Consider the following 16,416-nt stretch of genomic DNA (forward strand, 5'->3'; position numbering starts at 1 on the left):
TTGTATGCACATCCTTTAGAATGTGAACTGGTATCTCTTTGCTGTTTTGTCTGTATCCCTTTAGAATGTGAACTGGTATCTCTCTCCTGTTTTGTCTATATCTGCGTAGTGCTGGCCTGCTGACTGTGCTTTGCAGCACCATTTTAATTAATAGGCTGAGGAGATGAGAAAAAGGGGCAATAGCTGTGTTCATCCTGATGACAACTCCCTATCAGAGAGTCCTTTCACTCCTGGCTGCCTTCTTGCACTTGGTCAGCATTCACTTAATTTCATGGCTGGTTTAGCTAATGTGAAGGCAGGTGACCTTATTGCAAACTTCAGCTTTTGAAGGGGCAGGTTTTCTCCATGTTAGAGCTCTAAGTCATTCCTTGGCTTTGTCCGTTCCCCCGGCAGTGCTTGCGCTTTGTTTCTTGTAACTAGTAATGTCAGAAAGTTAACAATCATGTGCGGTCCTCTTTCACGTATTATTTAATACAATATCAATTATTTTTATTTATGTATTTTTTTAAACAGGCGTAATGCACAATGGATTACTTACTGACTTTGGATTGATATCAGTCATAGCTGTGGGTCTGTAAAAACACACTTTGATTACATTAACTTCTTAAAAAATGGATGGGAGGTCATGCAGTATGAGCCATTGGAGAACAGGTATTCCTCATGGACCTAGGATGATCATTGGACAGCAGATCCCACCTATCAGAGTTCATGCAGGAACACCCTGTCCATCTTCAAATAGCAGCACCCCAAGCCCAGCTATTGGAAACTTGTCTGCCAGCCTACACTTAAAGATGCCTTTTGGAGGAGGGGTAGCTTCTCAGAGCAACATCATTGACAGTACTATTTACCTTCCTGCTCTAAGTCCCAGGAGACAAGTGGTTACAAATGGGAAGCCTTTTTTACAAGTCCCACAGCCCCCAGGACTGGCAGCTGCACAGTCTTTAAAGCCAAAACAGCAAGAATTTGAAAATTCTTTCTCCCCAGGTGAAGGTAAGACTCCTTTTTCTATTGCTATTAGTAATAGCATTTCTTCTCCAATATCACATACCCAGATGATATTGGGTTTAGTAGATGGAATCCAGTCTCTTCTTTACCACTCTTTTACTACAAAGGAAGAGATACTGAAACAAAGTGTTTTGCTGTTTTACACAAAAGTAATTAATCATTTTATTATTCCCAGGGGCTTAGCATTACACAGCAGTTGCTCAGAATCCCTGAGTTGTCCTAGGATTCTTTATAAACAGTGTAGTTTGACTTTGCTTTGCTAACCTAACCTCTTGACTCAACAAATCCAGATAGTCATTTTATGTTCTGTGGCACCAGAATTTTGTGTGTGCTATCAGAAATACTCCTTCTTGGATGCATGAGCACAGCTTTCCACTGGTGACTAACAGCTGCTTACTGATGAAAGCAGCAATGTAGTCATGCTTTTCAGAGTGCTTAGTCTGTACAAGCTGTAAAGCACTTTGGAGCATGTCTCAACCATAGATTTGCAATCCATTTTTTGGATTGCTGTAGAAAATAATGATGCATAGCCCTCACAAAATTTGGAGGCTGGTACTCTGTGAGTAAGTGCTTGTGCATCAGAGATTTACCTATCTATGAGAAAGTACTTGACTGTCTGCTCTTGGGTCTTTGAAGTCAAAACAGAACAGAATGTACATAAACATGAGAATTTAATGTATAGAAAAGAATGAAATGTTTTAAAATACCAAGAAAAGCTTGGGTTGATATCTGAGTGAAAATGCAGAAAAGGAGACAGATTTCCCATTTTATTCCAAGTGTGCTGCTTCTCTCCGTTTTCTGTTTTTCTTCCCTACTTCCCTTTGAAAACTTAGGAAGTCCATCTGTCTTCAGCAAGGCTCACAGGCTTGAAACCGGTATCATTTCAGAACAAGTTGAAAGTTAACTGCATGCTTGAGTGCTCTGCTGAGTCAGACCAGTGGTAATGCATATACGTATTCATTGGGTTACCTCTGAGATCATCCGTCTGGTGCTTGCTTTGGTGGTGGGTGTAATTCACAGCATATAGCTTTATGGTTCTGCTACAGTGAAGAGAAGTGGACTCCTCACACGCTGAGCTTTGGAGGAACTTTTCCATCTCTCTTTCACTACAGGTAGAGCCTGATTCCCGCTGTCTTCAAAATTACATGCCTAAAACCAGGGAATCCATGCTGGGATCTCTAAAATAGCCCTACATAACAGCTAATTCATCTGCAGTATATATTGCAAAGCAGCATCACAAGGTGAAGAGAGTATCACCTAGTTTAATGTCCTTGATTTGGGGATTTTGCTCTGCTGTGCCTGACCGCTCTGTTCCTAGATGCTATTGTTTCCGTCTTCTTGGCCTGATTAGCTCTCACATCTGTAAAGTAGTCTGCTATTTTGTGGGATAGCGAGTAGAGAATTCAGCTGAAGGCCTGGCATTAGGGAAGCTTATGTATAAAAAGCACTCATTAGACAAGATACTGTGGACTTCAGATATGACGGACTTCAGATTCTGTGTTTCTACGCATGGGGATTAGTAATTCCTCATGCTTTAAAGTTCTTGTTACTAGCAGGGCCACTTACAGAGTTGAAGATTATCAGTGCTGAGAATGTACTCACTATGGAAGAACTAAATCTCATTCACTTGGCTACGTCCAGATAATTTTCTAAGACTTTGAACCTTGCTATGCTGTATAAAGCATAGCATGTATATAAAGAAGACATTAAACCTTATAAAACTATTCATGTAGTTTATGCTTGTGCAGCTCTTTCATATTTTGTCTTTTTCTAGTGGTGGGTAAATGGAGGGAAATTTTTGATTGATACTTATTTTAGTTAAACCTTCATCTCAAGAAGACTACAGTTTTCCTTTTACATTTGTCTCAGTATTAGTTATAGAGGTTTGCACTATTCAAAGGTTTTTTTAGTTTTTTACTTTAAAGCACTTGGAATAGTAAAAGCAGCAAGATATACAACAAAATGGCTTGGTGGTTTTGGAATAGTTTCCTTGTATTCTTTCAATAATGGATAAAATAGTTTAAAAAAAAAAAAAAACCAACCAAAAAAACCCCCCAAAAAACAAACCAGGAGCTTCAGTTTAGGGTAGAGGAAAGAACAGAATATTTTGGGGCAATCCAATTATGTGCCTTGTTTTTTACAGAGGGTTTTTTTTTTTGACAGGAGGTGGTGCTGAATGCATAAAAAGAGAACAGTAATAATCTACAGTAACCACAGCTTGTAGAGAGTCCTTACTTTGCATGAAGACTCTTTATCTTGTATAATGTTACAAAGCTTTGAAAGGAGATGATTTTTAGAAAGGATGCCACCCTAAGTCACATTAAGAGAAATTGTTATGCTTCTGTGCATGATGAGAACCTGAACCGCATTGTGCTGTGCTACTGTATGGAGAAAAAAACCCAGTGCACTGGTGTACATCTCGAACTTCAGTTACTTTACCTCCTGTGTGTTACTGATGGTATAATGTGCTCTCTAGTACTAGGTTGTGCAGATGAAAAAGAAAATAGCATAATGGTGGATTTTTTTCAATACAGAAAAATGTGCTAGTACGGTGACTTTTTTTTTTTCCTCCTTTGGTAGGAATACCCGTATTAGATATTTTCACATAGATATCAGATGCAAAATGCAGACATAACAGTATATGTATTTGTCGTTGAAAATCTGCAGTCCCATTTTGTTTGAGATGTGTATTTGCCCATTTTTTGTGAATAATTGGTTTCACACCTTTTGGATTTACTTAGGCTTAGAAAGAGATCTTTACTGACAAGATCTGCTGAGGTAAAAGTGAGCTAGAGAGTTGTCAGGCAGGAAGGAGCAGAAAGGGGAAAAGGATGAGAACAGTAAAGGAAGACACAAGACCATAACCTGGCTAGCATTGGTCTTCAGCTTCTCTCATCAATGCAGATCTTTTGACAGAAGTCTTGTAATTAAAAATAACACAATTTTTAAAAATCCAGCTTTCTACTGAGTTTTCTATTAAGAAGGTAATTTTTTTAAAGTGTGTAAATTTCAAATAGTTTAAATTAGAACTGTGATCTCTATGTAGTAACGTCCAAAAGTTGTGTATTCAAGGATTTATTACCAGCATATCTGCACTTTATACACATCTGAATAATATTTTGTTTTCTAGAAAACCTAGTAGCTGTTCTTATTGCTTGTCTTATTCACTCCTCTGTGCAGACAATGGACTTGTGAGTGTGAGCTGGACTATGTTCAGGCATGTCCTGAGTGTTCTTATGTCTCACGTAGTAATAAAAATCCCAGATCTTTCTGAAAACAACATATTTTCTGAAAGCACCAGTATCTTCAGCACCTATACTGGTTTCTCTTACTCAGTGAATGAAAACATGGTTTTGAAGTCCATCAAGAGGTATTAAAGAAACATATCCCTGCTGGTGTAGGTAGTTGCAGAAGGTGGCTGTGGGAGTAGTTGAGGAGGACACCTTGTACTTTTCCCTCAGCATTATTTGTAAGCACTGCTGGGGGAGGGTCCTGTGGGGGCAGTTGGATCCTTGGTCTGAATCGCTGCGATCCTACTTAACATGCTTATGGCAGTTCATACAAAGTTTAGGAGTGGATTTTCCTGTCCTGTAAGACAGTGTATTGTAGTCTTAATGCAGCTTGGATTTGGCTGATGGAGAATTTCCACTGTGATCGAAATTCCATCTTGAGGTGCTGTTGATGGAGCTGGTGCAACTGCTGCACCTCCAGCCACCATGCTCATAACCTGGTGGAGAGGTCCAACATGGACATGGGGAGGGGAGAGGCAGCCAGTCAGCCTGACTTTTGGTCTTCCATATTGTGACTGTGGTTTGAGCTGATATGTCTGGCAAGACTTTCTAGAAATTGTGAGCAGCTCTCAGTCATGAGAGCCATAGCCATCTCCTTGCATCCCCCAACCTCCCTGGCAGCAGGTGACACTGCACACATGGGGAGTGCAAGCCTTGGAAATCAGTCTGGCCTTTTGTTCCCCCCTGACTGCTCTACTAAAACCAGTATAGTAAACAGGTGGGTATGGGAAGAGTATGTTATAGTTGTGAAGAGTTGACATGAAAATACTTGAGGTGGGACTTGAAGAATCAAATTTGTTAGTAGGAAATGCAGAAACTTGCGCAGATAAGCATGGACCCCTTTTGTTCTCCTTTCCAGGGCCATTGAAAAGGCAGCTGTCATCTTCTATTTCTGTGGTTCCTGCAGTGTTAAGTTTGTTCCTTGACATGAAAAATCATTGTGTATTTTATTTCCTATTTTCTTGCAAATATGACTGTACATTTTTTTCTGGAAATAGTTGACAGGCCTTAAGTCTTGGGATAGGGATTTTTTATTTTTTTCCATCCCCAGAGGCTCTGGACAAAGAAGCAACTCCAATGCTGCTAAGCTGTGTGAGAACAGTGAACTTGGTCAGGGAGGATCATTTGTTTCCAGTTGCCAAGAGAGCCTTGTTTCATTTTTGAACAATAACCGCACAGATCTGTGGGGACTGTTATATGTAGAAGTGTTAATCAGTAAGCAGCTTGAGCCACACTTGAAATCTCTTTAACATACTTATTTTGCTCTCTAGTACTGTTGTTTTTATGTGTCAGTTGGCACAGTCTGAAAAAAGGTGTTCATCAGTATTCTGTGCAGTTCCTTATGCAGAAAGCTTGACTCAAGACATTTTCTTTTTAAGTTGTTTTCTATAATCAATTGTTTATAAACCAGTTTTAAAGCCTGGTTGTTGATGATGTTTAGGTACAGCAAAGTGATTAAGTGATAATGATCTTAGTTTTATCCAGCATGAACATTTTCTAGCTTTGCATATGCTTCAGTGACCTTGTTGTGCTTGAAATACAACACAGCATCCATCAAGGCAAGGAAATCATTACTTGCAGCTCTGGCAGTTGTTGGGGAAATCCATTCTGAAGACAGTAGGGATGGGTCTCGGTGGATTCTTTTGTCTGGTCTAGAACTTTCCAAAAGGGCATAGCTGAGAACATGAGACTTCGCCGAGATTAATTCTGCACTTCAGGCCTGGATGACCAGCAAACCTGGTCAGGTTTGAGAAGGTTAACTGCGGTTTTTGGTATGCCTCTCATAGAATGTACAAGAAGTTTACTATTTTTATGTAAAAGGTGGTGCACAGATTACCATTGCAAGACATTCCTTTGGAGTGCTTGTTTCAGGTTGATTTTTGTTTTCCTATCCGTCATGTTTCAGGTGTGGTTCAACTCCTGAACATAAATGATGTTCAAGCAGCTCTTGAACATAAATGATGGAAGGCAGTGATTCACATTGACTCTGTTCTTTTACAGCCGTTATCTTAAGCATTCAGAATTTTGTTTAAGAACAAAATGTTTAAGAAAATAAAAACAGCTGCTGATACCAAAACACATGTTGGACTATGTGTTGTAAAGGCCCCAGGCAACTTACAAAAACTCCCTGAAGAGTGTTAGGCTTAGTGCCAAAAAAGATCTACTTTACACAGGAACTGTAGAATCTCTCAAGAGTATGAGGCATATTGCCAACACTTACCCATTCTGTGTTAAGAGTGTAATTTAACTTCTCTCATACCCAGCCTTATACCTTTATCCTCTGCTTTGTGGGCCTGGACAGTAAGCTTTAAAATTAACTGCAGCTATCTAAAATATAGTAGGGTAGATTTAAGTAAAGCTCATATTTTATAATTTTATAAAATTTTTATAATTTTATAATTTTACAATTTTTCTTAGACCAAATATTATTCTTTCAGATGGGGACAAACCAGTTGAAGGTGATGGGGTGTATTTATCAATAGCTTTATGACACCTGTTTTCACCATGATGACAGCTTGTTGTTGTCAGTAACACCCAAAGACTATCTCCTGTTGGAAGGCTGCAAACAAAGCATGCGCAAGTTGGATGGGGAGGCTACACCAAGCTCACAATTCCATGGGCAACCTGCAGTGGAGATCTCAGTATGCCTTTTGGTGTCCTCCACAGCAAAATTCCCAAAGGATAAAATCAAGGCAGATGTGCCTTCCTGAGAGGGTGACTCTTCCAGTAATATAGCATTTCCTCTTTGTTGTCACTGATTAAAGGATGCTTATGTATCTGCACTTACATCATCCTAAAAATGGTTAATGAATTTTGTATCCTTCAAGTTTGCAGAGAGGAAAATTTGATGCCTCAGGTCAAGCAATCATAAACAAGCAAACCAAAACAAGTCAAACTACTATATTTTCACTTTGTTTGAGAATCTTCAGCTTAGTACATGATTTTTCAGTTTTGTTTTATCACCAGGAGGTGGCACTAGCAAAATCTGTTTTCATACGGAGAGATGCATGTTTCAGCCACCTTTTTATGGGGGAAATTTGGAATAAAAATCCAGTTGAAATATGAAAGTTCTGGAAGTTTTGTATCTGAAAATTCTTGAAAGCTGCATTGAGGCTACCTCTCCGAGTGAAGTAAGATCTGAGTATTTTGGTGCGAATATGAGTAAGTCACTTAAATTTTCTGTGCCTCTATTCTTGTCACTGGCAAATTTTGGAGAAGTTATTTTTACATTTACACACTGCGTTGAGATCTTAATCTGAAGTGGAATTTATTGATGTCAAACACAAAATTAATTTCAGGACTGCACTTCCACCTACAGAGAGAACAGGTTTGCACCTTTACATAGAGGAGCAGGGGGCCAAAAAGCAGCCTGGTGCACAGTTAAGCATAGATGTGTGCAAATATTGAATTTGGCAGGTGGATTTGACTTTTGTGCATATTACCATTGTGGTGTTACTGAATTATATTGCCTTACCTAGCAGTGCTACAACATGATGTTCACCATGTTAATGTATTCCTTTATTTGGTCCCCACCGCTGCAGACCTGTTTGATGATGGTCAACAGGAAGCAAACCAACTACTTGCTTTGGTTTAGCTGCTCTCCCCTACCCTTCACCCATGGAAAACAATGAGAAGAGAAGCTGCTCTTCTGACATCTATTCTGTACATGAAGTGCAAAAATGGTCTTTCATTTTCAGGGTTCTCACACAGTTGTAAATAGCTGGAATGGTCCTGCGAGGAGCAGGGAGTTAGAATCAATGATGCTTATACATCCCTTCCAACCTGAGATATGCTGTGATTCTGTGGTTCTACAATTCCTCTGTGAGCAAAAGTGAGAATTGCCTGCACCGATGAGACATTTTCTTTTCTATTTTACTTATGGCTGGTCTTTCTGAAGCTGAATTTGATAAGTAGTTCTGTCTCAGAGTTCAAGGAAGCTAGGGGAATTAGTATGACTTTTTTTAAAGGACCACACTTATGTGTTTGAACTTCAGCTTAGCTTGGACAACAAACTGTCTTAAAATGTATCTTACCTGTTTCTAACTGGGTTATAAATAACCTGCATGTGTTCCTTTGTCTATTTCTGTACCATTTATCCCTTCCAGGGTAAATTTAATCTCAGGCCAGTGAGGTGTTTCCAGGCATTGCATGTTACCTTGTACTTTAATTATTAGAGCGTGTCTTTCACTGTTAGTTTTAAGAATGTAGAACATCTTTTCAGTAGACTTGAGATACCAGCTCAGTATGTGTTGGGTGCAGCAGATGGAGCACTGGGCAGGGAATGCAGAGATGCAGATGTAAAAACATGGCTCAGTTGATATTGTTGTCAAAACTCGGTATTCACATCAGCACGGCAGAATTTTATTTTGGTCTTTGCTGCGGTACTTGCTGCTGTAGCTTCTTGAACTATTGTGTCCCATTTTAGCTCTATGTCCCCTTGTTTTCATTCTCCCCATTTGTCTCTCTTCTCTGTTTGGATTAATGGGAAAGAGTGTATTTATTTTATGTTAGCTTAGTGACAGACACAATTGCTACTGCAGCCTCTGGGCATCACTGCAACGCAAGTCACAATCACAATGATGAAAATGTAATACATAGTGATGGGTATGATGTAAGGGTCTATAGTGAATAAGTAAATGAAGAGATTATTCTCTCTTGAACAAACACAAGATTTTAAATGTGGTATTAACTGTAAGGTACCAGAACAAATACACTGCCATAAAATGCTTACTGTAGTCTTTTAAACTGTATTAATATGAACTGCAACAGCCAAGCATGTTTTTTATCTTTTATCTCCCATGGTAAACTTGTTGGGTAAACAGAATTATGGCAAAGTAGTCATTATTGACTGCTGTGACTTTACCAGTAAAACTTGGGTAAAGTGGTACTACTTCTTTATTTCAGCAGAGAAACATCTTCAGTTCTGGTGGCTCTAGGTGAGATTTTGATCTCCTGATTTATCTTTGATAGTTGATCTTGCAGAACCAATAAACTCTTTCTGTTCATTGTCTTAAAATAAAAATCTAGATCATTCATAAAGGGGGAAAATTTTTGAGACTAGGTGAACAGCTAGACAAGTTTGTGTCTGCATTTAACCATCACATTTATCGGGCTAAGTCAAATATTTGCATTTTATACCAATGTTTGTGAAATTCTGCAGGTGGCAAGCGTGCCTTTCAGCAGTTTTGTGGCTGGTGGTTCTAGAGAGATTTAGGAGGTAGGACTAGTAGTGTTTGGGTGTCACAGGGCTACACTTGCTGTTGAAGCTGAGTAACTCTTGAATTGTTTCTAGACGTTGGAAGTCAGCTCCATAGTCCTCCACAGAATGGGAAGGGGGTATGAGGACCACGTCTTGCATTGGGAGAGGCAGGAGGGCCTGGGGCAGAAGCAGGGAATGAGCTTTTGCCTTCCCTGAGCCCTTTCCCTCAGTCTTGTGATACAGGGTACAGCTGATGCTTAGGCCCTTGTGAAACGAAACAAAACACATGTCCAGGCAATATTCTTCAGTTGCAGCTCTCAATGGATGAAATCGAACTTTTCCTTGTGATAAAAATTTCAGTTCATTGGGTTTTTATGTGGTCAGTTCCACAGGTACCATGCAGTTGTTAAAATCAGTGGTTTAAGTGGTTTTCCATGGACTGCATAGAGAAATCTATCCCTATTTAGTCAAACCATTTGACACATTAGTAGGCTTAAACAGAATATGGTTCACTTTTGCTGCTGCTGTCTTTTCACCAAAAAAACCATTTTACTACCCTTTTTGACAAGATGAACAGAAAGAGGAATTCCTTTCTGGAGCAGTTATTCTGTTCTGTGGTGGAAGTTGTTCCATTCAACTCCTATCATGGATTGTATTGTCTGCTCAGGCAGAACCAGTATTGGACAGTTAGGACGTAGCAAATGCTTTGCTAATTGAGTATCTTACGCTTTTTTTGTCTGTTGTGGATGCATTTCATTCAGATTTCAATGAATGAATGAATGAGAGCATTGCAGTATGTTTTTTTTTCTGATAGGATATTTTAAATTGCATAAATTGGCAATCGTTGCAGTCAATTATCCTACTTGTTCTGTAACAAGTCTGTACATTTGTTACACATGGCATTTCTACAGACTGACGTCTAAGAGAAATTTAGTTAACTAACAGTTACTGAGATGCTTCTGAAATAATGAAACATGTTTGCATCTTTGATTGGTCAGTCTTGCAGCTGGATTCACTGGTCTAGTCCTGTATTTTTGAACTTACTGTCTTCCTACATCTGTACCCAGAAATATCCCTAAACTGTTATGGTGAAATTTTTTTGAAGTTGGGAGCTAGGTTTCAGATGAAAACTATTCATGTGCAAACCTATAGCTGTTAGCTTGCAAACTGCATTCAGATGAGGTATGTGTGTGCCAGCATGTGATTCATAGGTGTAACTTCAGCACTGCATATGTGTATTTTTACATGCAGGTGTTATTTTACAATACAAACACACAGTTTGTATACCTGAGCATTTGTTTGGGTTTTTTTTTGAAGCACGTCTAGAGTTCTGTAAAATTTCACCTTGAAATTGGACATCTTGTTTGGGCCTCTGTATGGGCAACTGAAAGTAGAAGAGGTCTGGTGTGTGTGAGAAATGTACCATCAGTGAAGTCACTGTACCTCTGGCTCTCTTGACTAGCAAATGTTTGTCATGAAAAAAGCATACAAGCATGTGTAATACTAATACTGGTTTAAGTGACTCACTGCATCTATCTGATATAGACCTGCCAACTTTTATCTTCCTGTGTAAGAGCTTTCAAATGATGATGAGAAGAGAGTCTGTCTACAGTGGATTATTATGCTTTAATGAACAGAGACCGCCATCTCTTCAGGTTTGCCAGTGTAACCATGAGTCTGATGTTTTGTTTGAGTATAGCACTGAGCTGAGAGGTCAGGAGAAGAGACGTGCCTTCCCCAGCTTTAGTTATTATAACAAAGCAGCTGCTGCATAAAATTTCCCTTGTAAAAGCTCTGGAAAGAATTTTGGCATGACAGGTAGCCCTGCAGGTGTTCACATGGCAGGTGGATAGTGTCCAAGGGGACATCTCCAGGGCATGAGTCTCCTGTTGGTGCTTGGAGTGGATGAACTTCAGCCACTGGCTGACCCATGGTAGCTGTCCTGGTTTTGGCTGGGATAGAGTTAATTTTCTTCCTAACAGCTGGTTAGTGCTGTGTTTTGGATTTAATGTTGATAACACACTGATGTTTTGGTTGTTGCCAAGCAGTCAAGGGCTTTCCAGCTTCCCATACTGCCCTGCCAAGAAGGTGGTGGGGGGGCACTCAAGAAGCTGGGAGGGGACACAGCCAGGGCAGCTGACCCAAACTGACCAAAGGGATATTCCATACCATATGACATCATGCTCAGTATATACCTGGGTGGTTGGCCAGGAGGCGGGGCAGCTTGGGGTCTTGCAGAGCATCAGCTCCAGGTGGTAAGCAATTGTGCTGTGCATCACTTGTTTTGTGTTTTCTTTTATTATTGTTGTCGTTGTTATTATTTTTATCCTTTTCTGTCCTATTAAGCTGTCTTTATCTCAGCCCATGAGTTTTACTTTTTTTTCCTTTTTGATTCTCTCCCCCATCTCACTGAGCGGGGTAGGGGGGGTGGGGTGGAGTGAGCGAACGGCTGTGTGGTTGTTGTAGCTGCCGGCTGGGTTAAACCACGACAGTAGCTGTGTGCGATGGTGAGGAAACTTCTGTTTTCCTCACTACACTTTCCCCTTGTCCTGAAGCCTCATGAATTTAGTTGCCTGAAATGACACCAAAACTTGCTCCAGCCAAATTCCTATTGGAATCAGTGGTGTACTCAGAACTTCATATTTGGGGTCTGATAAGGGATTACTTTGCACATTGATGTAACTCCTGTCTGCATGGTGAGAATTATTTTGCAGAGCTTCCTGCTTCTTTGAGGGCAGATCAACAAGGTAAAATGTTATTTTCATTCAGGAGGCATTTGTTTGTCTTCAGGAAAGGCTGCTTTGACTGACTTTGCCTTAGTACTATTTATTTTTTAATGAAATGGAGACTTAAAAAAGAAGGATTTTTCCTGCAGATGAGTATGAAGAAGAAAAGATATTTAAACAATGGTGAGTGCATGCAGTACTTTGTAAGTACCTACTTTTCCATTTTTACTTCTTTGCAGTGTCTGCTTCCTTTTTTTTGTTTTTAAAGGGAAAAAAGACAGAAGGCGTTGGAGGTGCTTGACTATTGCTATCTGGTCTGCATCTCATCTGCAGGGAGATAAACTCCATCAGACTAAATATCTGCCTCCCACTAAAGAAGCTATATTTGGGTCTGCAACAGAGGAGTGTGATAATGCTCTTTCCTTGCAGTCTTATGGTACTGGTATTGTTTCATTTGCAGGAGAATCCAGGCTCTTCTGGTTTTACAAAAAATTGAGTGATTCCTACCTTGTATTTTCTAAAAAACCTTTACAGAATCAAGACTTGAGGAATTAATTACTAAAATATTTAGCAGTAGATTAAAACTAATAGATTTAGGAGGGCCACGAAGTTGATCAGAGAGCTGGAGCACCTCTCCTATGAGGACAGGCTGAGAGAGTTGGGGTTGTTCAGCCTGGAGAAGAGAAGGTTCTGTGGAGACCTTATAGCAGCCTGCCAGTACCTGAAGGGGCCTACAGGAAAGCTGGGGAGGGAGTGTTTATCAGGGAGTGTAGTGACAGGACAAGAGGTAATGGGTTTAAGCTAAAAGAGGGTAGATTTAGATTAGATATTCAGAAGAAATTACTGTTAGAGTGGTGAGGCACTGGAACAGGTTGCCCAGAGGCCCCATCCCTGGAAGTGTTCAAGGCCAGGTTGGATGAGGCTTTAGGCAACGTGGTCTAGTGGAGGGTGTCCCTGCCCATGGCAGGGAGGTTGGAACTAGATGATCTTTAAGGTCCCTTCCAACCCAAACCATTCTATGATTCTATGATTAAAAAAACCCAGTAGATTAAAATTTGCAGTGTGACTAAAGAAATCGACAAGTATTAAGAACTTGCAAATTGGAAATGGCAAATGCCAATTGGAAATGGCAAGCTTTAAAGTCACTTTTCTCTCAAAATGTTCTTTGCTTTTCTTGTTGGTGAAAGATAATACTAAAAATGTAAGTGATTAAATTTGGCAGATATGATTTCTGAGTCTGTGGTCTGTAAATGGTATAGCTGTGCTGAATAGTCCCAAGGTTTCTGGAACACGGTTTCCATGCAATGTCTGATTCAGTTCCCCAGTTTTTAGTGGTGATAACAACTGCTAATGCCTGTGATAGAGAATGCTGATTGGCTGTTATACAATAGCTATGCCAAGACTTAAGGTAAGTTTTCTAAATTAGCCATTATAAAAAAGAGGATAACAACTACAGCTAACTTTGTAGAAAGAGAAGAGTGAAAATAGTAAGAGGAGATATCAAAATATTTATTGATAAATCCCACAGGAGTCCTATATGGAGTCCTTACTGGCAATCAGTGCAGGGGTTTGGGTGCAGTGGCAAGCCCTGCCTGGTCCTGTCCAGTCCTTTGCAAAGTCTTTGTGTGTATCGTCCCTGGGATGTGACTGTATGTCCACCCACTACCATCTCTTCAGCTTCATCCTGGCACTGTGCTGCACCTTGCAGTCTCTCCAGCCCTCTCTTCCTCCACTAGCCCAGCAGCTCCCAAAAGGAGGAAGAGTCTTACTTCCCCAGGGGTGACCATGGCCCTGCCCCTTCTAACAGCAAGAACAGGTGACAGGGACCACACTGCTCACTCAGGTCAGGCTGCCACAGCTACGTTGCATTTTCGGTAGCTGTGGGAATGAAGACCTGCAAACTGCTCTAGGAGCTCCAAGGCAGAAGAAACGTTATCATGTAGTTTCCAAAAAGGGGTTCCTTTTAAACTGAAAGAGGATTTTTAGGCTGGATTATGTTTTATTAACATTATAAAGTATTCTGGTTTTGTTGGTTATGAACACCAAGAATGATGATCTCATATAAGCAGCAATGAAATTGTACAGATTCCTCTGTTTAGGTGGTATTCAGTATTGACTAGACTGAAGATGGAGATACAGCAATAAAAAGGTTCTCTGTCTGCTTTTCAGTACCCTCAAATCTTGGGGTTTTAATGAAGAATGTTTCTCTTTATTTCACCTGAATGACACTCTTCTTTATTTCACCTCTTTACTGTTACTTGAATGAGGAGTCTAAGGCCAAACAGAAGGCCTTTAATTAGTGTTGTATCCTGCCTTTTACACAAAAAAATTAGCTTTACTTTATAGTTTAGGAATATAGTTTGTCTTTGTCTGTTTTGGAGACTTGAGTAAGATTTGGCTGCTGAAAAGGCTTTTGAGTTACCAAGAATTTTACCATGAATGCTTTGGAAACATCCTAAATAAGTGTTTTCAGCACAGAAGTTAAAAAAAAAGAAAAAAGAATCTATATATATATATAGTTTAATAATTTTTATTTAGAAAGGTAGAAATAAAATGCATACTTTTACTAAAAAGGCACTTGAGAAAACCCAGGATAAATTTTAATATTTGCCTGAATTTATAATTCATGTATTATTCAAATACCAGCATAGTATGATAGGCAGTCGTCATCATTGCTGACATTATCAACAGGAAGTTTACTTTGGCAGCTAAATACAGTTCTTAATTGCATAACGTACACTTTAACAACCTTGTTCTGTCCTACTGAGATGTTTTCAATGGCTTATTTCAGAGGATAAGTCAAGAGTTCAGCAGTAGCATATTTGATCTAGATTGAACTTACATTCATTATATACTACTGTTTGAACATCTGTTAATAACTCTGCAGATGGCTTTCAAGTTCCAGCTAACCAAACAATAATTGGTGTGTCAATCAGCACTCCCAAATAAATGTTCTTCTAAAAGACCACTGATCCAGCATTGGTATCGATTAATTAGTGAAATGAATCTTCTAACAAAATCCACACTATTTCTTGTGAGTGTTTTGATGCTTTTGGCAGTAGGAGAGGACTGCTTGGATGTTTATTTGCTTAAGCATGTAACTATAAAAAGAGTTGGCTTTCAAATAAGAGAAAATGTTTAAAAAATCTTTTGTAATGCAAGAGAAATATTGTTCATTTTGGGACATCAAGGCCTGCTAGAAGACCACTTTTGATATCCCGTGTACCCTTCCTGGCCAAGTTCTGAGCAGTGGAATGATTAATGCTGCTGCATGACTTTTCTTTGCCCTAGACATGGAAGGCTGGTGGGTTTTGTCCACTTAATCTGTACTCAGATTCTTGCTAACTTTGCTGTACCACCTAAAGTGGCTTTCTATTTTGACCCCTTGCTGCATCGGCATCCTTCCCATCTTGCATATACTTTCCAAACTTCCCTCTTCATTGATGTGAAATGCGGTTATATGTCTTATTTCCATGTGAAAAGCCATTTAATCTTGAAGGCACAAGTGTGTTCATAAGGGAACAGGGAAATTTCTGCCCTAAGCCATGAATATTTATCTCTGAAATTACTGGGGTAATATTGTTTCTGGGTACTGGGGTAATATTGATGGGAATATTGTTTCTGGCATATTGATTGGTTGTAGTGGAAGTGGTTGTTATTTAACCACACTTGTTTTGCTGTGAGGGTGGGAGGAAGAGCAGAGAAGACACAATGAAAGATTTTTGGATCATTGAATGCATTTTAGAAATGCATGGAGAGGGAAAAGGAATAAGGAAATTAATTTTACATAGATTTGTAAATTCACGTCCATTCATTCATTTGGGATCACACAAACTCTGGGCAGTATTCAAAATCCAATGAAACTGTCAAATTTTGGTAAGTTTGTTATTTAATTTGGATGGGAATGGGAAGCATTTGTTTCATAAAATGGCTTTGTGTAGCTAATAGTCCAATTGATAACTCTGCCTAGCATCTTGTGTAAGACCAATGCCATTATTTTTTTTAACGTTTTTTCCCTATGGCTGTTTTGAATTCCTTTCTCACAAAAGAAAAATAATTTTCTTGCTAAATATGGAAACTGCTGAAGGCTTTGAAACCTTTATTGACCTCATGACAAGGCCTGTGCAGAAATTAAGTAGGTTGATATCTCACTGGGATGTTTAATTTACTGGGTGTTTGAAAGGTGGAACAGCTT

General features: G+C 39.5%; 1 protein-coding gene across 2 annotated transcripts in view; it reads left to right on the forward strand.

Annotated features, from left to right (window-relative positions):
* The window catches only part of GLIS3 (GLIS family zinc finger 3), a 188,432-nt gene that overhangs the window by 5,873 nt on the left and 166,143 nt on the right, over positions 1–16,416 (forward strand). Inside the window, exon 1 of one of the 2 annotated variants that reach the window (XM_075741030.1) lies at positions 518–990. The exons of the other annotated variant lie outside the window; for it this stretch is intronic. Within the exon in view, the coding sequence (XP_075597145.1) occupies positions 612–990 (379 nt within the window). The 5' untranslated portion in view covers positions 518–611. Of the gene's footprint in view, positions 1–517; positions 991–16,416 lie in introns of those variants that run through there. 2 annotated transcript variants of the gene reach the window in all.

The sequence above is a fragment of the Balearica regulorum genome, chromosome Z (assembly GCF_011004875.1).
Source record: "Balearica regulorum gibbericeps isolate bBalReg1 chromosome Z, bBalReg1.pri, whole genome shotgun sequence".
Taxonomy (NCBI): Eukaryota; Metazoa; Chordata; class Aves; order Gruiformes; family Gruidae; genus Balearica; species Balearica regulorum.